The sequence below is a fragment of the Danio rerio genome, chromosome 20 (genome assembly GCF_049306965.1).
Source record: "Danio rerio strain Tuebingen ecotype United States chromosome 20, GRCz12tu, whole genome shotgun sequence".
In the NCBI taxonomy this organism is placed as follows: Eukaryota; Metazoa; Chordata; class Actinopteri; order Cypriniformes; family Danionidae; genus Danio; species Danio rerio.
This window is the reverse complement of record NC_133195.1, coordinates 23,539,201-23,566,337: the sequence shown is the minus strand read 5'-3', so window position 1 is coordinate 23,566,337 and position 27,137 is coordinate 23,539,201. Positions and strand designations below refer to the sequence as shown.

Below are 27,137 nucleotides of genomic sequence, written 5' to 3'. Positions count from 1 at the left end.
CTCACGAAACTCCCGCTCAGAGTAAATCACAACTGATAATAATAACGACAATCTTAACAGCACGCCCCGTGTGGCTAAAATCCAACTACAGTGCAATGCATTCTGGATCCCATTGATTTCTGTAGGATTATTGTATCATAAACTGACTTAAGAACAAGAAAACGGAAATGTTTTCTTGTGGTAGCTTGTTGATACCCTGTCACTTACGGATGAGATGATTAATTTATTTCATCAGCTCCACTTTATGTGGATTTACTAGAAACCAGAAAAAAAGGTTGCGAGAGCAAAACGTTTATTTCACACACAGGCTAAAACTGCATTTTATCATTATCCACACAATGGAGCAAAACTTTATATTGGGCAGTGGGTGATTCAAAATATGAAATGAAAAAAAAAAACATTATTAATTTTCTTTTCGGCTTAGTGCCTTTATTAATCTGGGGTCGCCACAGCGAAATTAATCGCCAACTTATCCAGCACGTTTTATGCTGGATGTCCTCCCAGCTGCAACCCATCACTGGGAAACATCCATACACATTCATTCACACTCATAAACTTCAGACTCAGGGGTGTCCAAACTCGATCCTGGAGGGCCGGTGTCCTGCAGATTTTAGCTCCAACTTGCTCCAACACATGTTTCTTGACTGCCTAGTAAGAGCTTTGCTGCGTCCGAAACCGCATATGTCCGAACTTCATTCATACTATTCACATTCATACTGTATAGAACTTACTTTTCTAAAGGCCGAGTAGTACGTTTAAATTCAAATGCAGTACCTGAGTAGTAGGCGGTTTCGGACGCAGCCCTTGATTAGCTAGGCCAGCTGTGTCCGATTGGGGTTGGAACTAAACTTTGCAGGACACTGGCCCTCCAGGACCGAGTCTGGATCCCTTATTCAATTTACTTACACCACGTTTTTGTGGCAGGAAACCGGAGCACCCAGAGGAAATCCATGCGAACACAGGGAGAACATGCAAACTTCATACAGAAATATCAATTGGCGCAGCCGGGACTCGAACCAGCGACCTTCTTACTGTTAGACCGTGTCGCTGCGCTACGTAAAACATATTGGCACAAACCTAAAATGGCATTAATAGTGGCTAAAAAAACAATTAATTCTCTTCCAGCAGGTGGCGCTTAGATAACTGCAAGAGTAACAGCATTTCCTTGGTTACAGCTCTATTAGGACAGAATGTACTGTAGTATGAAGGAATCACTGAAGAATCAAATGAATGAAGATTAAAGCTAACATTTGTTAAAATGACTGCATCACATGCTTTTCCGTGCATATTCTGCCATTTCTGTGTAACCCTGCAGTCACCTGTGCTCAGACTGTAAAAGCCTCATAGGATTCAGCATGTCTCTCCGTGTGCATCTGTTCCATGACTTTACACTTCTCTGGTCTCTGTTCACATTTTTTTATAGACTTCATAGTATACAAAGCACATACATGTTTCATAAGCTAAATCGCGTTTTACAACGATGAAACGTGCTTCAACTTAAGATACATGTAATTTAATCAGCCTTGCTAAACAAATTATAAAACTAAACAGAAGTAGTAAAATAATTATATATATATATATATATATATATATATATATATATATATATATATATATATATATATATATATATATATATATATATATATATAACAACATAATAATAAAAAAAGAATATTAACACCACATTATTACCCGTTAAAACACACATAAAACTGCTACAACACACATAAACAAAGTAGTTGTAGCAGCAGTTTATATGCAAATGGAAATTCATAGAGGGCTAAACTGAAACCCCGATCAAAAATAAAAATTGTACAGTTACATTATTTTGCTGGTCGATCTGTGCATGCCTAGTTTTCAGGAAGCAGGTCATTCAAATGATGTTCAAGCACCATTTTGAGCTTGAACATGCCCCTGACCTATGGCTTCAATGAACTCAACAAAGGAAATGAACCAGAGAATATTTTCAAGTGCAAGTTGGTGGGGCCCAAAGGCGTAGCAACCGGGGGAAACACTTTTAGAGACAGACCAGTTAGAAACAGGTAATTAAGAATGTAAACTTTTGGATTTCATACAGTACAGCTGTCCCCCACACTTTTAAAATGTTCACTACGCCACTGGGCCTCAAAAAAACCCTAAAATAAATCTTTTATTTCATAGTCATCTTCCTTTTGTGTAAACGGGCATTGACTTTCCTCTTTAACAAACTTCATGGTGGCATAACTTCAATTTGAGATGGCAATTATGAAACAGCGTATTTGATTCCTTGCGGTTAACTACTGGATGTTAAAATCACAGTGTTGACCTTGGCGCGAGAGGACTGTGTGATTAATACAGCAGCCCAAACGAAACCAGAGTAGCTCTGCAGCCAGACAGAGTGAGAAGCAATTTGAACACAATGCTTTGAAGAACTGAACCTGATACAGTTGAAGTATAAGGGCACCCTGAGCCTGCATCTGTGGACAAATCAAATCAGATGTGAGTGACAGGCTGCAGAACTGCAGAAGCGGCCCATTATAGTGTCTGGTTACCCTTCAGTCTGATCACCAGAGCGGCTTAAATGAGCTGCAGTTTCTCTCCAAAGCAAACACGTCTTAAACCTCCAGGTAGCCGCATGCTGATCTGTAGACGGCTGCACTGACATAGAAGATGATGGTTATTTAGGGGTTACTTGGAGGATTTGGTCATAATGAGGCATCTGTTGACGAGCCACAGGCATAGCCCATTGCAGGCATCTAACCTCAGACTGGTAAAATCTATATCATTAGCGATTACAGTGCACACAAATGAAAATGGGGTTTGCGCGGTTCAGCTTTTGTGGTTCTTAGATGCTCAGATCATAGACGCACAAGGACTGCTGTATTCTTATAATGAAATTCAGGAAACGCTGATGAATCGAAGTCTTAAACCACCTTGACCATGACTCCTGAACAAATCTGATTTGGGGCATTAGTGATTGTATCACAGATGTGTAGCATGCAGGAAGGAGATGTTATGTTGTGAAACTTGGTTTTCGGATCATATCAGGCTTAAAAAAAAAGAAAATACATGAAAAAATATACTCATCAATCACTTTAAACACAGCTTTAAAACATTAATTTCCTTCATGAAGGCATGGTTATTAGCTCTGCTGTAAAATTTGACTTGTTTTAAATATCCCATTATTATTTGATGAAAAAAAAAATTTTTTTTTTTTTTTGGCTTGAGTAAATGAATTTTTATGTGCACTGAAAAAAATATTCAAAGTTGTTTCTTTATTATTACTGATTTTTTTATTTTATTTAAGTGGTTGTAAACAATTTATTTGGACTGAATTTAAACACAAATTAAGTTGAACAATCCTAAATCTAACTTGTTTAAATTCAACACTTAAATTTTTTTATTTTTTTTCTGTAGACATAATTTGTAGAAAAAATATTTTCTCTGTTAAACAGCACTTGATAAATAATTGATAAAGAATAAAAATCTAATAACTTTGACTTCAATTGTACATTTACACCCAAAAAGGATAGATTTGATACATTTTTACACTCACAACAGAAAATCCAACCCAAAAATCAGTTTTGTTTTCATGTAATCACTCTCAGAACTTTCCTTCTTTCTTAAAGGCGCTGTATGTAAGTTTTTGATTTTTCTAAAGCATAAAAATACCATCACGTTTGCAGATATTTAAGAAACATGCCAAGTGAACATTTTTGTTTATCTGAGAAACAATGCTGAAGTTAGATATTCTGCTTTAAAAATGTGTTACGTGCCGGAACAACTGTCTTTGTTTTGGTTTTTTTAACCCGCCCACTGCCATTTTAGCCAATTATATTTCCGCACCTCGGCTGCCTTTGTAGAAAACAGTATATTTCATTCACTATGCAACCTATGGTGGACAGTAGCAGATTCTGAAATGAGACACAGATTCAGAGTTCCACATGAGGTTAATAATTAGCAAATAATATAAATATTATGAGCGTAAACATTAGGTGAGCAGGTTACATTGTAACCCTGTGTCCTAACAACACGCTACGTGACGAGATACGCAGTGATGAGCAATTTGGCTGTTTGCACTAAACAAAACACTGGAGAAATTTAAATACAGCCATTCAGAAGCACAGAATATGCACTCAGTCATGAAACGGTAGAGATTATAATCTTATTAATACATATTAAACCTCTTTAACGTTAGTAAATGTATATGCTGAGCTGACTCACGTGTTGGTTTTGAGTCACAGTTTTAAAGTTCAATTTCACATGGTTTATTTTATTTTCAAGATCTGAAGTGAACTGCTGCTGCTTGCAGTAATATGGTAATACATGTCATGTAAGATGGCATTCAAACTCACATTATAAGCATTTAACACTGAATGAAGCACATGAAGTTTACCTGAGGTAAACATTGTCAGTTTTCTGTTGTTCAGTTGCAAGAAATAGAAGCCGTTTCTAATATCAGTTCGAGGAGTTTGTTAGAACAAAAACTTCTTCTAATATGGAGAACATTCCTTCCATCGTGTGGTGTTGCTTTTATATAGAACATGATTTAAATCAACCTTTAGGCTTGATCGTCAGACTCGCTCCTGTTAGTCCTCAAATCTGGTAACCTGCACTTGCGTTTGTTTTGATCCAGCTATGCAATACCTAGTTCAACCACTGGGTGTCAAACTTACATACTGCACCTTTAAGGAACACAAAAGACAATTTCTGAATATTGTTTCGTTATATGAAAAACCGTCACAAGATAATTAAAAAACAAACATGAATTTATTTACATACATAGTAATTTTCTACTCACTAATATCTAAAACTACTCTAAAATCTACCACTGATAATAATATACAATTAAAACAAACAAAAACACCTTAATATTAATCATAATCCAATACAATGAAACACTTTTTCACGGAATTACAAAATATAGTTAAACAGCTAACAAAATATTGTTATATATACATATATACAGGCAAACAGAGCATGAAATAAGTAAAAAAGTAAATAAATAAAAAGTCAAACACTACAGCTTCCTACTACATATATTTACAATGTACAAGTGTGAACATTCAACAAATCCCAAATCACTAGCCCACTGCATTTAAAATGAATAGCAAGCTAAGAACATCAATATCCTCACCTTTCAGAAAGTATCTACAGTACAGCACGTTCAAATCCTCTCTGCTAGAGATCTACTTCAGTGCTTCCTGTCTCTTGAATTTCTAGTGGAACAATGGTAAAGTTCGAAAATGGTTTTATGCACTTAAGTCTAAAGCTGCCTTCACCTTCTTATCACAGAGAAGCTGCAGTCCTATAACCAGCCATATATAATGCACAAAGAGGGACAGTGACCTTTCATAAACCTTCAGAATATTGCTGGTGTCTCAAATGGTGAAAATGGTGGCTCTTCTTCTCACTATACATGGTAATGGACAGAAGGATGAGTTTCAGTCTAGAAAACCTCCTCTTCTTCAGCTTCACACCCATATTCTGCAAAATACAAAGGATTAAATGAATTCCACAGAGTGAAAAACACTGAAAATGACAGATTAGATTAAAGGTTAGACTGCTGCTACAGTGGGACAGTTCTGTGATCAGCAGGTATTTGTAGATGTATGACTTGCAGAGGAGACGGGGATAGGAGCAGTTCATCAAGATGATAAACACTTCAAATGCAGTCTGCCACGAATGCTAGAGAGTTACAGCCCACTTAGCGTTACGCAATTTGTCAAAATGAAGAGTCAGACCTTGGAACTAATCTAGGAAACCCTTGATCATTGAAGCCGCGAGCCGTGACTTCATTATCTTTGTCAGTGACACGGCTCAAATCTGCTGTGACATACTGACCATTTCCACCGATCAGCTCCATGGCGCTAACACAAGACTCCTCCGCCTCTTCCTCGATCTCCTCCTCTTCCTCGGCTGGTTCATCATAAGCCACGGGCCCGCTTTCCAGCACAGGGGGAGGGGTGGGGGCCGGAGGTGGCTCTGGGGCCGCAGGAGGCAACATCATGGTCATGCTGGGAGTGAACTGAAATAGTTAATTAAAGAACAAGAAAGATCAGACAACCGCCAGACTCAACTGACTCAATTAAACAGGTTTATAATCTAAAAGTGCTCCCTAGATTCTCAAACATTATTTAAATTACAATGTTGCAAATTTTTGGGTGGCACCATTGTCAAAAATCAACATTGGTTTGTATCTGGTCTGCAACATGTCCTATCAGCCTGTTTCTGTCTAAAATGCAGTATATTCCTCTAACAAACTGAATCATTACACACATGTTGGTACTGCAAGTTTGAATCTGGCCTGTCAAAGTATCCAGCCCATTTTCCATCTTCGCCCAAGCAATTTCCAAAATACTATTCAATACTGATTGTTAAGTCAACTTCTCAGGGTGGTGGTCAGCCACATTCAGTTATGATGCTCATATATAAAATGCAGATTTGTATATGGCCTGCAACAAATCCCATTTCTCAATTTATTATAATTACCATTATAATGTTTGGTCGGCACAGTGGCTCAGTGGTTAGCATTGTTGCCTCAGTGAGAGCTGCTAGGGAATGGAACTCCATCCCACCCACAATTAGAAGATCATGCACTTTTCGTTCTTTTCAGTCTCATGTTAGAAATTGGTTATTGACAAATCAGCATTGTCAGCATTAGTACTGTATTCTTGACACATTTGTACTGTTGTCTTTGGCTTTTTGTCCTCTGCTCCCATCAGTCTGTTCTTTTTTTTTCTTTTTTTCTTTTCTTTACTTTTTTAACTGTATTTCTTATGAAAGTGTATTTAATGTTTAATGTTGTGCTTCTATTTTAGGTGTGACTTTTTAACATTCTGTAAAGGGTCTACGGATGAAAAATAGCCATTCTTGGCTAATTCTGGCACATTTTACAGTAATGTTTATTAATGTGCATTGACCCTGTAAACAAATAAACTAAACTAAACTAAACTAAAGCAAGAAGGTTGCTGGTTCGAGTCCCGGCTGTTGTTGAAATCCTTACTCCGGGTGCTCCGGTTTCCCCCACAGTCCAAAGACATGCGATATAGGTGAATTTAATAAACTAAACTGTCCGTAGTGTATGAGCTTGTGTGTGAATGAGTATGTACTGTATACTGGGTTGCAGCTGGAAGGGTATTCACTGTGTAAAACATATGCTGGATTAGCGGTTCATTCCGCTTTGGCCACCTCTGAAATAGAGACTAATGAAAATGAATGAATTAAAATGTTGATTTTTAAATGCTGACTTTTAGTCAAGATCACAGTGTAGTTTCCAGATTGTGTGCATATGAAACTTAATGCTGGTGTTAATGTGAGTAATGTAATATGTATGTAGCCTGCAAACAGTTCTGATCTCATTTCCGTTCTTCTACTAAATGTGACCCTGGACCACAAGACCAGTCTTTTGTTGCATGGGTATTAATCGGCAATAGTCAAATACATTGTGTGAGTCAAAATTATAGATTTTTCTTTAAACCAGTATCATTGGAAAATTAAGTAACAATCATGTTCCATGAAGATACATTTTAAATTTCCCACCGTAAATATATCTAAACCTAATTTTTGATCAGTAAGTGCACTGCCAAGGACCTAATTTGGAAACTTCAAAGGCGATTAGTCAGTATTTAGATTTTTCTGAACCCTCAAATTCCAGATTTTCAAAAATTGTTCAATCCTAACAAACCATACACTGATAGAAATCTTTTTATTCAGCTTTCAGATTCTATAAACCCTTCAACTTTAAAATATTGACATTTATGACTATTTTAATGGTCCAGGTTAGGGCTGTGCAATTAAGTGAAGGTTCACAAACTAATTTCAAGAGGAGCACGTGATAGGATTGACAACAGCTGATCCCTATCACTAATCACTAACTAGCCAATTGGATCATTCCAAATTTAATATAAATATCCAGTCTAAACTCTATTCCTCATGTTTGTTTTGGAAACCCTCTTTATGTATCCCTTCTCCCACCTCCTCAATTCTAAGTTCGGGCGACACCGAGGCTCAGTGGCTAGCACTGTTTCCCCACAGCAAGGGGTTGTTGGTTAAAACACTAGCTGAGCCAGCTGACACTCTCTGTGTGGAGTTTGCATGTTCTCCCAGTGTTTGCGTGGGTTTGCCCCGGGTACTCCGGTTTCCTCCCACACTCAAAAAACATGCAACAAAAGTTAAAGTCACAAACATCTACTACGTACAAACTGGTGCAGTTAGCAGATCTCATATCCCTCCTATGCTTATTGATTAGGTGGGAGCCTTGGGTTCATCTATCTCCACGCTAAGGGTTCTCTCCCAGGACAGCATGTCAAACCTGCTTAAAGTCAAGCATTAACTAAGTGTGAACACTTGAATTGAAATCAAATTGCAATTGCAATTTGAAATGTTACAATTAGCTTATCGCAAGAGACTGCATTATGAATATATATTATTTTATTTCCCCACCAAGAGCAAATACATGACTGCCATCTGTGTGTGACAGTCTTACTAGCCAATTGAGTGAGCACACTTTCGTTCTGCCCAATCAGAGTTGTGCAACAGAACAGTGCGGAAAGCCCACAATAAAACAAAAACCAGGAAAACATAGACAAGTGGGATGATGGCGTCTGCCGCTTCGGAAGCATTAATAGACAAATTAATATAAAAGCAAAACAGCACATTGGTAATATGAGAATATTTTGGTTTTAAAGTCACAGACACCCAACAAAAACAGGTCATTTGTAAGAGCCGTTGCAGAATTGTTGCAAGTACAAGGAAATACAACAATCCCTAAATCACACAGCCCTAGTCCAGGTTCACAAATCATTTCCATATTAATGTACAACTCTGACTCCTAGTAAAACTGTGTAGTGGCCAGTGTATGAGCATCTGGCATGTTAAATGGTAATATTCATGTAGAAAATACGGGTTTAAATATGGCTTGCAACAACTACAGCTCCCATTTTTCCTGTTTCTCTCAAATAAATCTGTAATTCACTCATTTCAAAGTCTCAGAAGCAAACGCTGCAATAGTTTCATAACTGTATAAATTGATTACAGTGGTCAGAAGAGAGAAAAAGATGTCAAAGTGGCTGTCGCTCATTATGGTCATCATATTAGAAACAGTTATGCACATTAAGAAGAAACTATTTCTGTTTCTAACCACCAGGATGACAGCTATAGCTCCAATCACACAAGTTTGTGATGCTGTTTGAACAATATATTCAAGGATCACTGAATCTCTGAACCATGTTAGAAAAACAATGAAATTTGCCACCATAAATGGTTAACAACGCCTTTGGGAAATGCACTCCTGGTGCTCATGTGGGTAATGCAGGTTTGAATCTGGTCTGCAATGTATGACGATTTCATGTTCTTTCTCGCTTCCTAATCTCTCTTACTTGCTGTCAATCTCTCCTATCTGTCAAAAAACTAAACTAAACTAAACTAAAAATAGTGATTCTTCACATCACATCCAAGAATAAAGAAGAAGAAGGAAAAAAAGATTAAATCGAAAAAGAACGAGCCCCAGTGAATCAGGGCTACATTTCCCAGCAGGCATCTGTGTAAGGAAGTGCAGCTCAAGGGTAGAAGAGGCCTAAATCAATTATCATGTTGTGAAAAACGGAGGAAGAGCATGAAAGTCTCAGTGGTAATTATAGCGCAGGCTTGCCGCTGTAGCGTGAGGCCGCTCTTCAGGCGGTGCTGGTTAAAGGGAAAACAGCAGCAGCGGGGTTCTTGTAACAGGACTTGGCAAACGCCTAAAAGATGCCCTGCAGCTCACCTGTGGGTTACACCCTGAGTGAGTAACCCGGGCGGAATCACAGAGACACGCAGAGGCCTGATGGCTGGAGAATCTGGGCTGGGGCATTAATGAGCTCATTACGAAGAAGAAAATTAAGCAAACTTGAGATAATATTGTAGCACTTTTCAGTGTAATACTTTCATTCTAAGCTTCCTTACCACATCTCAAGCAATGAAACAGGGCTGTTCTTGTTTTGTGGGGGGGAAAAAGGAGAATTGCGAACATCTTTAAGAATAAATCTCTTCAGAGTCTCTTTGAAAAGTGCATAATATATCATATCATGCTGAATAATTTTAGAATATCTCACCAGCTACCTGCAAGGATAGCCAGTAGCTTTATAACAAGAGCAAAGTTTCCCTTTGCAATCATTTTGTGCTTGATTTTTCCCACACAATGGCTACTTTGTCTGTTTGTGCATTCACTTCAGGCTACATTGCTGCTTACTAAAGCCTGACCACTTTGAAAAGAGATGCTAAGACCCAGAGAGCAAAGCACACACAGGCAATCCATCATGTTCTGTGGCTTGAACATTATCACAGATATTGACTTTCAATTAAAAGTATATGCCATATTTACCCCATATTGTGAATTATGCTCGTTCGCTATTCACTGCTGTGACATTTAGCTATGAAGTATTTGATTATCGTGATGGATTTACCGCTGAAGTCAAGTAGGGTTAGTCAAGCTAATTGAATTTGACCTGGACTAAAGCTGAAATTCATGAAATATTGCTCATTAGGTCAACAAGAAAACAGACCGCAAACAGTTCTGCACTGAGATGCCATTTAGTAATCGCATTAGACCTTAGGTTATGAAATGAGGCACAAAGCTCGAAAAGAGCACACAAAAATTCTTGTTTTAAATAAACATGTTTTAAGTTTTTAATATTCAAGGTCTAAAGAATTGGGCAGCAGGAAGAATAGTAATGATTTTTATTTTAACGATAAGCTGAACATACAGACATAACATTTTAAACTTATACTGTCCAAACTATAGTTCAGTCTTTTGGGTCTTGGTTTATTTTTTTAAAGGTCAAAAAGTGTGAAATTACAAGGATGTGTAAGTACGAGAGCTTTTTGGCCACATAGTTTGTTTCTGGAAGCACTTAATTATCACCCATAGTAGGTCATAAGACCCACAAAGTAATAAGCCTGCAAGAGAAGTGGTTCTTGTGACATCCCTAGTCTTAATAATAAATAAAGCAGTAAGGAAAGCGTCTAATGGTACAAATGTTTGCATGAGTCAAATCATGTTTATTTATAGCTTAGGCCTTTATAAGTTACAGTACAAATTTAATAACTGTTACCTAAAAATCTACTTGAAATTGAGACCCTTTTTCAACACGCACAAACAATGTTGCCCATAAAATTTGAATTAAGCCTCTGGCATCACATAGATTATTGTTATTTATTATTATTATTATTACTACTATTGAATTAATTTTCTGAGCATTTTGTGGTTTACAACTTTTGGAGTGCCAATATAAGGTAAAATTAAGTGTCATGAAATGAGCAACCTGCTTGCTGCGAAGCTACCCACTGCGCCACTTTGACACTCCAAGTATTAGTTTTCCTCAAAATTATTATTTTTTATTAATTACTTATCCTCATGCCATTCCAAACCCCAGAGATCTTTGTCTTTGGAACACAAAGATATTTTAGGTGAAATTTGAGAGCTCCCTCATCCTCCATAGACAGAAGGACACTGCACAGTGTTCGTGAATGTGCACAATATACTGACACTGAGGAGAAGAAACTCAAAAAAATATAAGTCATTATTTTAGTTTTAGGTGTAATTTGTGTTTCGAAGATAAATGAAAGTCTCAGGGGTTTGGAATGGCATGAGGGTAAGTAATTAATAACACAGTATTCATATTTGGTTGAACTAACTTTTAAGTAAGGTTTAGAGAAATGTTCAAAGTTAGTAGCTAGTTGTTGCCATTTATCACAATTCTACCACTTCAGTCTTGTTAATAACACTAGTCCTGTCTTGTCTAGTATGTTGAGCTTGGCTTGAGTTTTCTCAGGCGAGCGATAATACATTATATCTCGTCATTGTCTGTCCTTGTTATTTTTAAGAGCGACGTCTTGGCTGTGCTCGGGCCATGCGCACTCCTGCTTGATGCGGGTGCATGAGGTCTGGGCGTGCTCAGAATGCGCCCTCTCGTCCTGGTGTGTTTGTTTTGTTTGCGGCATGTTGTTTTCGTTTTCAGCACTCCAGTCTAGTAGGTTTTGCTTTGCACTGTGCTCGGAAACATGCATGGCCCATGTCAGTCCACAATAAGTGTCTTCATTTATTGTGTGCTTGTTTCTTGCGTTCTTTTGGTGTTGTGTTTAGCATGTGGTTCATGTTTACATACGCTGCGTGCTTTCGTGTTACATGTAAACACACCGTTAATGAGTTCTTTGATTGGCTGCATATTCTAGTCCCATTTTACGTGAGCACTTGTGTTGTGTCTTTGTCTCATGTGCTTTCCCGTCTATTGTCTCTTCCCACCCTCCTTATTAACCTATTATTAGTTTATTGAGTTCACCTGTTTGTTTGTTAATTCTTTCTCTTTATAGTCTCCTCTTGTCTGCTGTTCTGTGCCAGTTTCTCACACGTGGTTATTCCAGTCGAGTCTTGTCTGTCCTGTTCAGTCCAGCCCTAATCCCTGTCAGCCCTGCTCAGTGAAGTTTGTTTGTTTAGTTGTATAATAATGTTTTCCCCCTCTGGGTTGTTTTAGTTGCCCTTTTGTTTTATTTTCATAGTTATTAAACCCATTAAACCCAGTTTTGCACCTGAGTCCTCCTCCTTCCTTTTCCTGAAACGTGACACCAGTTATTGTAAATATATAATAATAAGTTTGCAGCATCTATGTGAGGAATTGCAATGCAATATAGAGAAACTGACTTTTCACTTTGGGCTAACTAACACTGAGGACTTAGAAAAACTCTAAAGACATTTAATTTTGCTAATATTTAGTCATTTTAGGCTAATTAACCTCCACTTTAAAAAATGGACCAATTTATTTGGTAAAATCATGTTCCTGAGGACACTCTTAACTAAATGTTGAGCTTTTTGTTTTAATGATATCATATGGAAAAAAAACATTCCATTGTACTAGCACTTTATATTCAATATATCGCATGTCTTTGGACTGTGGGGGAAACCGGAGCACCTGTAGGAAACCCAAGCGAACGCAGGGAGAACATGCAAACTCCACACAGAAACCCCAACTGAGCTGAGGCTTGAACCAGCGACCTTCTTGCTGTGAGGCGACAGCACTACCTACTGCGCCACTACTCCGCCCTAATAAACTTTTATACCGAAAATAAAACATATTCTATTATTATTGATATTAACAGTGATTGTACAGAATTAACATTCAACTTACCAGTGCAGCTGCTGTCCTCATCTTCTTTGGAACGGAGGAAATTAAGGGCCGTAGCCTACAGAAAGCAAGGCAGAAAGATAAAATAATTACAGAGTGAATCTTTAGATGCCTCGTCCTTCTTAACATCAGCTCAAACACTGAAAGAAGGGCTCAGAACTGGCCTAATTTTCCTTCCAAAAATATGTAAATATGAAGCATAGTTCCTGGCTCCTTCACTCCCTGCCCACAGCAGATTACCGAGGCATATCTAAAGCAATAGATTCACACTGAGACCTGCACTACTGGGGCTAAAGAAGCCCTGTGGCGTTGATGAAATGCTTAGCTTACACTTCCCGGCGACTGGATTTAAACATCAAACAGCAGCACTATTTAGGGCTAATATTAAAGAGACCAGTATAAAACATTAATTAGTTTTTTGGGGGAAGGGGGAGAGAGAGAGAAGGTAATGTTCTAAAACGAGAATGACCTTGATCTGACTTCACATTAGTCCAGTGTGCATCGTCAAGACGGACTGCTATTTATGTCATAATTATGAGGAGCCAGTTCAGAGATAAAGTGGTGCAACGGCAGTGACTTTTTATCCACCTCTCAACTGTGGGGAAGAATGTATAGGTATACTAAATTTGTTTAGAATAAATAAAAAAGATTGTTTATTAATATTATGATTTAAAAATGTTTTACACAAAAAATGCAGCTCACAAATTTATAAACAGACACTAAAAGGTATATACATACATACATAAATACTACTGTACTACTACTAATAATAATAATAATAAAAATAGTAATAATAATAATTATAATTATAATAATGATAAGGTGTTTTTTATTAATTTCATTATGCTTCATATTAGTATTCATTTAATTAGCATATTTCAAACAAAATGCAACTCAAACTGCAATTATACACATAAAAACAACAATAATAATAATAATTATTATTATTGTCACTGAAGAGTCTGGGACAACAGGTGAGTATCCGCATGCAGTTTATTAAACAGTTTAGTCAGGCACGCAACAGTCAAAACAGGGGCAAAAACAAGCATACAGTAAATCAAAGATTGTAGGCAAAAGCGGGTAAATAGTCAGGTCAGGAGGCAAAACAACATAAAACAATAAACAAAGCAAAGGTCAAAAACACGAGAAGGCAAGACAAGGATAACGCTTACGCGATGCTCTAAACAGAAACAAGACTCAGCAATGATGTGTGTGTTTGTGTGTTATATTTATAGTCCATGTGATTAGTCCTGGCTAGCATCAGCTGTGTGTGTGTAATCAAGGGCAATCTGGGGGCTAAACCTAACTAAATCTATTGTTTAATATTAATATTATAACAATTATTAATATTATATAATACATTTAATTTGTATAACACCTTTAATTTATAAAATTCTGCTTAGCAAATTATTATTATTTTATTTTCCTAATGTACTAAAACGCTAACTAAATGTTTGTTTAATATTAATATTATAATAATTATTAATGTTATACAATACATTTAATTTGTATAACACATTTAATAAATAAAATTATGCAAATAATAATAATATTAATTATTATTATTATTATTATTATTATTATTATTCCTAACAACACTCAAAAGCTAACTAAATGTATTGTTTATTATTAATATAATTATATTATAAAAATTATTAATGTTATATAATACATTTCATTTGTATAACACCTTTAATAATTGCAATTCTGCTCAACAAAATATTTGTATTATTATTACTTTAAATTCTTAATATACCCCCCCCCATTTGAGTTCTCCAAACTCAAAAGTTAATTAAATATATGGTTTAATTTCAGTTTTTAGAACATAATGACTAAAACATGATCTCATCATTTTTTAAGTTCTATCAATCCCAAACACTCAGCAAAAATGCTGCAGGACCTTGTGTGCAAAGTGTCCTTGAATGCCTAAAAGCTCATCTGAATGTGCTAGAATGACTGTGCATGAAACAGCATTATGAAGCTGGCAAGAATTCACGCAATGCTTTGCAAAACAGAGACAAAGCAAGTTGCCTTTAAGACTTTCACAAAAGATCCAAGCCAAAGATTCCACACAAATGTTACCAAAACAGACATAAATAAAGACAAATTGTTTATTCTGTTGTATCCAGATGTAATTTATGGTAAGCTCTAAAAAAAAATGCCTGGTTGTTTTAACACAAATTTGGCTCAGATAGGTACAAACCCAACTGTTGGGTTCAGATGAACAATTACATTTTTAATTCAACAATTGGGCTTGCAAAAGAATTGTTGAACACTGCATATGTAAATGCGGTGATATATAGAGTGTCAATATTATCTATAAGTATACAGAACAACCCACACACTCACAAAGGCATATAAACACAAAGTGCAGAAAAGCTGGGTAGCGACTGCGCCTCCTTGGTGAAATCTCCCCGAGGACTTGGAGAGAGCACTTTCTTGGCCGATAAGGGAAAGTGCTGCTAATTAATCTGCTTAAAGAAGAGAGGAGGAGGAGGATAGAAGGAATGAGCGAGAGAAAGAAAGACAGTACATGCTGAAGAAGGGGCTTTTCTTTGTCGTTTCTCATTAGGAGTAGTGGCCTACATTAGCCATCTGCATCCTGCTGGTCTGACAGAGTCTGTTCCGGCCACGATCTGCTCCGTTCACCAGTGTCCCGACCCTGGCAAACATCCTCAACACAACTCCAGCTTTCGGATTACCCAACACATTACTGGAAAACACAATCACCCCCGAGTGGCCTTGCCGAGTGAATAGTCTTGGGAAGAAGTGCAGATCTACCACTCGAGTGTGACTAATACACTTACAAATCTTCAGCCATGGAAGTGAAATGGCCTCCAGCCGAATCTAGAGCACATATTGTGTATTCGGATGCCTCTGCTTGCAGGGATTGAGAAACGCAGATAATCTTACAATACTGAATGCATGAGCTCAGCTGAAGTGAGTGAGGATGAGGCTGAAAATAAGGCTGGAGGAAGACCTGAGTGAAATGTGTTGTGTGGATGTTTTTTTCTTCTTGATGTTCTTCAAGGGCAAGTCAAGGGGAAACAATGGTAAAGCATTTTAAAACAAGAATTTCTCGAGAACCAAATAATGTACATTTACATTTAATAATTGAATTTAAAGTAACCTACAAATGAGGGGTAATAGAAGTAATCAAAGCTAACAACAATACGTAAACACTACAACATTTCCCAGTTAATGTATTACACACAGTTGAAGGTACATTGGCTGGAATAAAAGCAGTTAAATAAATTTTATTAACCGCTTTAAAACTATTGTTTTTGATTGGCTACAGAACAAACCGATGAAAACTTTCTTAATTAACCAACACAATCTCACGGCAATTCGTAAGTTTTTGATTTAGTGGCTAATTCGTATGAATTCGTAGGATCTAATTCGTACAATTTAGTATGATTTGCTCATCACCCAATGACAGTTGGGTTTAGGGGTGGGGTTAGGTGCCACGCCTCCTTTTTAAAATTGTACATTTTCGTATGACTGAACTCCTACAAATTCGTAACTAAACTGACAAAACGTAAAATACCTACGTTTTCTCGTGAGATCAGGCTGAATTAACCCAAACTGCCAACTTAACCCAATTAGCTATGCCTTAAATCTGTACTTTTAGTTGAATACTACTAGTATCTTGCAAAATACATAGAAAAAATGTTGTGTACTGTCATTATGTTAAAGGAAAAATTAAATCGTTAATAAAATAATTATGTAAAAAAACCTCATTTTGCTTTTACCACTATATGGTGCCGTGGACTTGTATATTAAAGGTCTATGAAACCCCTCTTTTAGTTCAAGTCTACCTCAGAGTTTCTTTTTCAAAAAATGGTTTATGATGGACGCGGAGCACTGCAAGCAGAGGGAGGAGTGGGCGTGGCCAGCAGAGCAGGGGAAAGAAAGGGGAGCAAACAGCTGTCAGTTGGCTCACAACACAAACCATGAGAAGACTTTATAGTTTACAAAGTTAACAAGTCTACAGAGTTAAAATGCAAAGAAATAAACAGTAATTTAATGTCCTGCTACATACTGTATGTTATTCATAATTTCATATACACATATTAACCCTAATTTGTTATATCATAATAAAGAATAAACCCTGCCGGTAATCTGTATGAGTTTAAACATAGGCGAGCACGGATAGGCGAACACAGCAGCACGGATATAGGCGATGTGTCTGAATGGTAACAAACTCAACTGATAAAAGTCTACCGTTCTTCAACTCTTGTACAACTCTCCTGACAGAGCTGAAAAATGCTTTTTACAAACAAACAGCTTTGCTGTATCTGTAGCCCTGACAGCACCGTGGGGGAAAACATGCAACAAACCAAGTGGATCATGGAAACAAACACAGGTCTGCCTTGCCTTTGGAAAGCACATGCAGTCATGAATAATTAAGCAGAGGGGTCTTCTCATAGGATAAAAAAGCTCAGATATGAATAATAATGAGAAACCGACACATCAGCACTGTACAGGCACTTGATCCCGCCCTAAAAATTATTTTAAACCCAGAAGATGACTGACAAAAGCTCAAAATCATCCAGTTTTTCCCACAATTAAAGCTGACAGGTGCTAATGTTGTCTTCAACACACACAAATCTGTTCATTTCTCAAAATAAGTACTCAAGGGTGTCTTTAACCTTTAATGTGTCATGCACTTTACCCAATAAACTTTGTTCAATTTATGCTTCAAACAAAAACAAGCTGTTTACCAGACTGGAAGAATACATTTAATGGAAAATATGTTCTCTGTAAACAAGTCTTTCTTTATCATTTTGCAGCTTTTTCCTCAAAATACTACAGCCTAGTGCATCTTCAATAAAGTGAAATAATTACAGCTATTTCCTTTGTTTAAAGGTGCTAAAAGGGATGTTTGTGGCTACACTAAATTTCGTCAGTGGATTAGACTACCCACTTCTGCCAAAAATCACATCCTCCAAACCCAATGTCAGCTAAAACCGGCTGCACAAAATAAGTGACAGGTAAAGAACGCCTCAAAGTGTTCTGACAACAATAGCTGTGATGATCAAATGTATTTCTGCAGTTTACGGGGGCTGTCGCAGAGACAGGTGCGATTCCTCAGGACGCCTATTTCAGTAATATCTGTCTGGCAGTTCCATTGAGTTCATGCTGCAAAGTTACCCGCTAAAGCAAGATTCACTTTTCTAATTGCATCCTACAGTACATTCCCCATAATAAACTTGAAAACCCGTTAAAATATGGTTTTCAAAAGAGCTGCCAAGCAGATTCATTATTTTATACCTCTTTGACTTGAAATGTCCGCTCTGTGGTCCCCTTGGATAACAGCATATGGTACAATCCTCATTGCCAAAAAAAATAGACAAAAATGTACTACTGTATTTCTCCAAATATCTGTGGCTATTATGCATTTCTGGAAATATTTGCTGAGAATTGGTTATTTTACCAGCTGTTAATAAAGATAAACTAATGTTAATAAAACATAAAACAAAAAACAAAAAAATATTATAAGTTATAAATAAACAATTATTTATATTCTATAATGTATTGTATACATTAGACATATTACACATGAGCTAATTCAAACTTTTTGTTTGTTCATTTTGTTCAGTTACAGCAAAGCATCACTCGCAGAGTGATTACTCTGCAAAGATTACTCGCAGAATGTTTTTTACTTCACACAGATTTTCTGCTGCTGGAGTTCCCAGGATTTCTCAGCAGAAATTCACAGCTCTTTGAGCATTTTCATTGACATTGCATGCAATCTACTAGTAAAAAATACTTCAATTTGCATTTGGTGTGAAGCCAGCATAAAGTTTAAAAGTAAGAGATTAGACTACACGCTCTTAAAAAATTATGAATAAAATTAGTGATTCCATAAGGTACACATTTGAGACTAAAGGGTCAATAATGGGATTTTAAAGGTACATATCAACCATTATTTCAACCAAGTGGAAGTTCAGTAAAGCACAGTATGGTATGTTTCTGGATGCTACATACTGATCTGGCTTGCATTTTCCACTGTTAAAATGCATGATTGACATGCAGTATTTTGAAAAAATATTGACCGTCACAGTGAAGCAGTGGGTAGCACGATCGCTTCACAGCAAGACGGTCGCTGGTTCGAGCTTCGGCTGGGTCAGTTGGCATATCTGTGTGGAGTTTGCATGTTCTCCAAGTGTTTGCGTCCGTTTCCTCAGGTTTCCCCCACAAGTCCAAAGACATGTGGTATAGGTGAACTGGATAAGCTAAAGTAGTGTATCTATGTGAATAAGAGTTTATGGGTGTTTCCCAGTGATGGGTTGCAGTTGGAAGGACATCCACTGCGTAAAACATATGCTGGATAAGTTTGTGGATCATTCTGCAGTGGCAATAAAGGGGCTAAGCCAAAAGGAAAATGAAGGAATGACCAACATGACTTAAGTTTGGTATTTGCAGAAAAAAGTAACCAACGTCCTTATGTGCGAAGACGGTGGCTTATGTAGTACCTATAGATGATTCTCTGTTAACCAATCAATGGGTCACATTAATTGAGTTTGTTTTCGTATTTCTAGTGAGTTTAGAGAGTTCTAAATCAGCAAGCATCTACATGCAAGAGTTTAGTGATTTACATCATACACGCACAAGAACAGAAAAGCGCATTCAGTGTGATTGTCCACTAAAGAAACTGAACGGTGACATTTGTTACTCTCAGCTCTCTCCTTACAGCACACGCTGCAATGTCTTCAAGCAGAACCAAGTGTGCCATGCATCCAAACACAAAGTTTGACACGATATAAAGGTGTTTTTTGAACATCTAATTGTAGATTGTATATATGTAATCATATAACATTAATCATATTTGTGTAATTGGATCTCTAATTATACTCTATTATACATTTTTAATGTCTAGTTACACCCATCCTGTAAAAACATTATATGTAGGGTTCTTTAAACATGCTCAGAAGGCCCTGAGTATGCATGGGTATTGCGTATGTAGTATAAGTACAGTAGTTCTCCTTTTTTTCCGTATACATTAAAAAAAAATTGATATGAAAGTTTTGATGAACTACAATTTATTTGTGTAAACACACATTTCACACACAAATTTGTGCACCTGAATATTTAGTGAATGTTGCTCCATTGTTCTGCAGCTTCACTCCTAAGAATCTGGACAACTGTGTTAATACCCTAATGGAATTGTACCAAAAGAAGTGGAATGGTACGTATATCAGTGTTTTGGTATCATTCACAACTTAAGTCAATGTGAACAGAAATAATTGTTCTGTGACAAGCAATGAGCCATTACTACCTAATTACTACAAAAGTGTACATTTTAAAAAGGATACCACCCCAGTGACAAATCTTGCACCTTTATATCTGAGAGTGCAGTATTTGAAGGCAGCAGACAGCTCATCAGGGTTTGGATCAGAGCCATTAGCTCACAATCTGATTCGCATGTCAGGCGCTCTTGCTCAAACACAAACACACTTCCAGCGGCTCCTGAATACAGTGAACACGACCCTCCCACGGACGCCTCTATAAATCACTGATGCAATTTATGACAGGCCGTCTGCTCGTCTCGAAACACATTACAATCAGCCAGCTCGGCACATGGGCAGCACTGCTGCCCCTTAACCAGGCAGAATTAACAGGCAAACTCTAGTGTCAGATGGTCAAAACACTGTAAACACATCCAATTATTCTTCAAGAGATCTTTTATGCTTAATAGCGGGCATCTGCGGCCCCGGAGATTTTAGGGAAAGAGGAAAACGAGAGATGCAGACAGAAAGCAGGACGCTTCTGGAGGACAAGCTCTAAATGTGAGTGTTGAACTCTGGTCTTGGTTTCCACAGCACTGGCCCTTCATGCCTTGCAGGGGCTGACCGGATCATAACACGATCCCCCCTAAAGCCCCTGGGTAGCACACTCACACATTACACACACAACTGAGAGTGACACTGAGCTGAACGCACTTTGGCATGTGACCTGGGCCACTGGGTGCTGAGAGGGTCCCAAGTGTGTTTGGAGGTTAGATGTCAACATGAGCCCTGTATAAACACACAGTCAGAATTGTTTGTGTGTGTACTATGAAAAATGAAGGGTGAGTGACTGATGATGTCAGTAAGTGTGTGTTTGCTCTGTGAGGTAAGTGTGAATTACAGTGGAGTGCGAAGTAATGGCGTTTGCTGATGCACCTTGCTGGACAACAGTTCTGCACAAGATAGAGGTCAAATTAAGGCCAGGAGGAAAATACTGTAATCGCTACCTATTACATATTTGGGCTCTTTTTATTTTTACATTTCTTAAAAGAAGTCTCTTATGCTCAGAAAGGCTGCATTTACTGTATCAAATATAAAGTAAAATGAATTAAAATAACCGTTAACTAAAAAAAAAATGAACAAATAAATCCTGTGATGACAAAGCTGACTGTACAGCATTATTAGCCTTCAGAAATGCAGCAGAATAAAATGCCCGCATTCACTGAGAAATGAATAAAAATCTAAATATATGGAGAGCACAACACACACACAGACAGACACACACCTATAGTTTTGTATGTAAATGTGGATGTCAGGATGAGCACAGACTCTGGAGACTAAAAATGCCAGTCAGCGCTGCCAGTCGTGACCAGAATTTGAGCTATTAGTTGCTCACAGTCTGACATTAAAAACAAAAGTAGATCTAGAACAGTCTGAATGCTTGCTGCAAAAAAAAATCAGATTTATTCATTCACTGGAACTTTCATCATGTTTCAATTTCATTTAGTTACAAAATAACTGAAATGGAGAGTAAGGCCCAATCCCAATTCTATTTTTTTACCCCTTCCCGCTTAGCCCATGAAACAGAGTGTGAAGGGGAAGGGTTTAAAAATGAGAAAGCCCTACAAAGCCTGCACACGTCATCATATGTCGTCACAAGCTCTTACTCCACATGAGATCGATGACGGCGACTGCTGTAGTTATTCCAGTTGGGAATTTATCTTCAGGAAATCAATGAAGGCAACGATATCATGTTAACAGAATTTAATGTGGCAATAAGCTCATGACTGTACTGTGCATTTACACCATGGCCATATTCATCTATGCAAACACACGAAAGCAACAGTAACATACCAGACACTAAAAAGGTCATTCCCAGCCACTAGACTTTTCTGACAGGGTATTTCAGTGTCATCGAGTGACAGATGAGAAAGTATGCTGTAAGACTGCTATACAAGAGTTATTCTTATGGATTAAAGACAATTGGGACACCCCTAGGGTCGGATTAACCAATGGGCATTATGGGCACAGGCCTAGGGGCCCGTGCGCACTTGGGGCCCCTGTGAAGTGCAAAGAGTGCACCTTGTTATAATAAGCTAGTTAAGCGATTCACGCCCATTACCGCTTGATTGACAGAGAGAACTGTACCTAAAGAGCGCATTATATAGCAGCGTGAGTGGTGTAGCTTGTAAAGCGCATGGCAACATGTCTTGACGTGATCGATTATGAACCCAGTTCGAATCCAGCATCTGATGAACACATTTTTCTTTTTTTCCCCACTACATATCAGGTTTTGCCTACTCTTCATCTCAAGGAAGACAAGTAGGATCAATGATTAAGTGTGTGTATTATGGCGGACTCATATTCATAGAACTGGATTGGAGAGGTGTTATATCCAAATCATATGCATTATAAGTTTGTAGAAGTTATGCATTAAAAATACCCTTAAATGTCATGACTGTTAGTATCCACCTGAGGGCGCTGTAGTTCAACGAACTCTGAGAGTGAACTACAGCGCCCAAGAACTACAAGTCCATACATACCACGCGCATTACACCCGGTTCACATACACTGATTTGCAACCACATCTGTCTCTGTTCACAGTTGATTACCTGGACTATTTATTCAGTCATTCATCCTTTGTTCATCAGTTCGTCGTTCGTCCTTGTCGGTATGTGTTCCCGATTAGGCTTGTATCCTGTCAAAGTTGTTAAGTCTAGTTCTATTTCTATCTGTTTGACTTCCTGGTTTGTTTGTTTATTTTGTTATTTTGTTACTTTGATTTTGTATTTTTGTTCACTGTCACTGCACAATAGTCATTAAAATCTGCACTTGGATTCTACACCCATTTTTGTTCCTGTTTTTAACCCGTACCGTGACACTTAAATATTAATTTTTATTACTGCTACATTGAACTTGAACAAGTTTATTAAAATCCATTAATTTTCACTAGTTGTATTAGATTTTTTTTAATTAAAGTGTGCTTTAAATGCTTTAAAAATAAGTTAAATCTTTATAGACTAGAAACAAATGCACTGTATATCGGTTATTTAAAAATGTAGGCAATACATTATAGGGTAATTTTATTTAAAAATATTTTATTAATCTTATTTTTTAATTCAACTATAGGGGTGCAGCTACGTAGGGGGCCTACAAGACAGTTGTGCCCAGGGGCCTCTGAATTATTAATCCGGGCCTGCCCCTATCCCTTTAAGTAAATGTGCAAAACGAATCGTAGGGGTAAAGGGAAGAGCTAAGGGGTAGAATTGGGATGGGGCCTAAGTCAGTATTTCAGTTGACAGCATTTTTTACCATTTACAATAAAGAGTCATGATACAAACAGCAAATTTTCCCAGACGCATTTCTGGGTACATTAACTTGACACAACAGCAATAAACTAAAAACTCAATGGTGTTTCCTTTGCATTTTTTAAACGCTTTGCTGACTGATCCAGAAAAATTACAAAAAAACACTGCAAAATGTATACCAGGAGAGTAGTTAGCAATCTCACTAGATAAAGAAACAGTCCATATTTCTGCACGATAGCATTTGTTTACAAACAAGGCATAATTCGACACGGGATAGTCAGAATGACTGAAACAAAAAGATGATGCTGTTCTTACAGTATTGTTGCATCACAAAAATGTGAGTAACTGTTTTTATTGTGTGGGCACTATTGCTTTGTCTGTTATTTTAGATCATTTGATGCGTATATAAGAGTTTTTAACCTAAAGCACTCACAATCTATAAAAGGACGGCTGTCATACTGGTTATTATGTATATCAAATATTTACATTAAAGTACTAAAATCTAACAAGTTTTAAAATCATTTCATCTGTAAATGCCAAATATTAATCACTTATAAGTCAACATTAAAACAGTGTGATTGAAAATGATGGACATTTTATGTGCATTTCACACACATAAATCCTAAAATTTATTCATTTTCCCTGGGCTGAGTCTTTATTTCAGAGGTCGCCACAGAGGAATGAACCATAAACTATTCCAGAATATGTATTACACAGCGGATGCCCTTCCAGCTGTAACCCAGTACTGGGAAACACACCCATATACACTCATACACTACGGCCAATTTAGTTTATTCAATTCACTTGTACCGCATGTCTTTGGACTGTTGGGGAAACCGGAGCACCTGGAGGGAAACCACGCCAACACAGGCAGAACATGCAAAATCCACACCACCTAACTGCTGTGAGGTGACAGTGTTAGCCACTGAGCTACCCTGGCCTTTAAATCCTAAAGTTCTACTTGTAACCCTACTTGTAAAATATTTTTGGAGTGAATCAGATTTAAATACAACTGAAATTCTGTGAATTGAGAAACATCTGTCAGTTTAGAAAACCATAGTATTATCTCCTCATATACTGTAAGCAGAAGGTTTTCAGCACATTCACACATCTGCGCATTGCTTCCCTCTCGTGGGATTTTCACAGGTGCCTGGCACCAAGCGCAAGTGTGAAGTCAAAACCGGTACATCTGCAGAACAGAACTGTGACATCTTTACTGCAAATAAATCAGCTGAAGCAGATGGACGACCTGCATTATTGAACACTGTGCTACATTCTGGGTGTCCCTCTCAGGAGGAGGTAAAAAGGGGGCGCTCCACAGGTCAGACGGGGTGCCCTGAGGCATGAGTGGGTGAAGCTGGTGAGGACGGCCAGCCCTTATGCCAGGCTTCGCACACCCCCATCGGCAGCCCTGGGCCAGATGGTGAATGAGCTGGCTAATGGAGCGAATTCATGCAAGACAAATTTGCCCACTTAACAATCAATCCCAACACTGCTCTGTCATCAATAATTTCCTAGGATCTCCCAGGACACTTTCAGAGGCAGACAGACTGAATCACTGATGTAAACACCATCAGGTCTGTGAGAGGTACAGCGTTGAATCAACTGGCAAGCAAACAAAGCAAACACATACCATGGTTCACTATGCAATCCAAATCATTCTTCATTGCATGAATGAAACAAGCATGACGCATCATTTATAATATTATTAAATCAAAACAATTATATAATTTCATTATAATCATAAATATAAGATGTAAACAATATAGTATGTGTGTTTCCCAGTATGGTGTTGTGGCTGGAAGAGCATCTGGTGTGTAAAACATATACCAGATTAGTTGGTGAGTTATTCCGCTGTGGCGACCCCTAATAAATTAGTTTTTAAGCCGAATAAGGAAATTGAATGAATGTAAACAATGTAAACATTACAAACCACAGAAAAACATTCAGATCCTTACCGTGTGTGTAAATAAAAAAAAACAATTGTGTGTTTGCTGGACAATGAATCTGAATATTGCTGAACTGTGTACTATGATTATTAAAAGAATCAAATATTATATACACTCACTGGCCACTTTATTAGGTTCAACTTACTAGTATAGAGTTTGGACTCACTTTTGCTTTCAGAACTGCCTTAAACCCTCATGGCATAATTTCAACAAGGTACTGGAAATATTCCTTAAAGGTTTTGGTCCATATTGACATGATAGTATCACACAGTTGCTGCAGATTTGTCAGCTGCACATCTATGATGTGAATATCCCGTTCCACCACATCCCAAAGGTGTTCTATTGGATTGAGATCTGGTAACTGCAGAGGCCGTTTGGGTACAGTGAACTCATTGTCATGTTCAAGAAATCAGTCTGAGATGATTCACGCTTTATGACATGGTCCGTTATCCTGCTGGAGGTAGCCATCAGAAGATGGGAACTGTGGTCATAAAGAGATGCACATGGTCAGGAACAATACTCAGGTAGGCTGTGGCGTTGACACGATGCTCAATCGGTAATAATGGGCCCAAAGAGTACCAAGAAAATACCCCCCACACCATTACACCACCAGCAGCAGCCTGAATCGTTCATACAAGGCAGGATGGATGTTGTTGACACAAAATTCTGACCCTACCATCCGAATGTTGCAGCAGAAATTGAGACTCATCAGACCAGGCAAAGTTTCTCCAGTTTTCCCAAAGTTTTTCAATTTTGGTGAGCCTGTGCGAATTGTAGCCTCAGTTTCCTGTTCTTAGCTGACAGGAGTGGCACCCGGTGTGATCTTCTGCTGCTGTAGCCCATCCGCCTCAAGGTTGGATGTGTCATGCATTCAGAGATGCTCTTCTGCATACCTCGATTGTAACGAGTGGCTATTTGAGTGAATGTTGCCTTTCTATCAACTTGAACCATCTGGCCATTCTCCTCTGACCTCTGGTATCAAGAAGGCATTTGTGCCCAAAGAACTGCCGCTCACTGGATATATTCACTTTTTTTTTTCTTATTCACTTTTGTGTATGAAAATCCCAGTAGATCAGCACTTTCCGAATTACTAAGACCAGCCAATCTGTCACCAACAACCATGCCATGTTCAAAGTTACTTAAATCACCTTTCTTCCCAATTCTGATGCTCAGTTTAAACTGCAGCAGATTGTCTTAATAATGCCTAAATGTATTGAGTCGCTGCCATGTGACTGGCTGATTGGTGAAATGTATGTTAACGAGCAGTTGGACAAGTGTACCTAATAAAGTGGCCGGTAAGTATATATTTCCTGAAAAATGTCTATAACCATGTTACACTAATCAACTAGAATCGCTGTAATGTCTTATGTTTCACTGCTTAACTAACATAGTATTTCTAGTTTAAAATTGACATTCTAAATTTCTTATTCTCCATCTGCAGATTAAACATATATGTAATTCGAGTCACAAAGTAAGCATGATCATTTGAGTACCAAAGCTAACACTCAA

General features: G+C 37.7%; 1 protein-coding gene across 11 annotated transcripts in view; it reads right to left on the bottom strand.

Annotated features, from left to right (window-relative positions):
* Positions 1–3,202: 3,202 nt before the first annotated feature.
* The window catches only part of brf1b (BRF1 general transcription factor IIIB subunit b), a 198,941-nt gene continuing 175,006 nt past the window's right edge, over positions 3,203–27,137 (bottom strand). For 5 of the 11 annotated variants that reach the window (XR_012395406.1, XR_012395403.1, XM_068215387.2 and 2 more), the window contains 3 exon segments: positions 13,143–13,197; positions 5,827–6,010; positions 4,734–5,469 (listed from right to left, as the gene is read on the bottom strand). Coding sequence is in view for 3 of the 11 variants with exons in the window: in XM_068215387.2 (XP_068071488.1) it covers positions 5,432–5,469; positions 5,827–6,010; positions 13,143–13,197 (277 nt within the window). In the remaining 8 variants the exon portion in view is untranslated. 11 annotated transcript variants of the gene reach the window in all.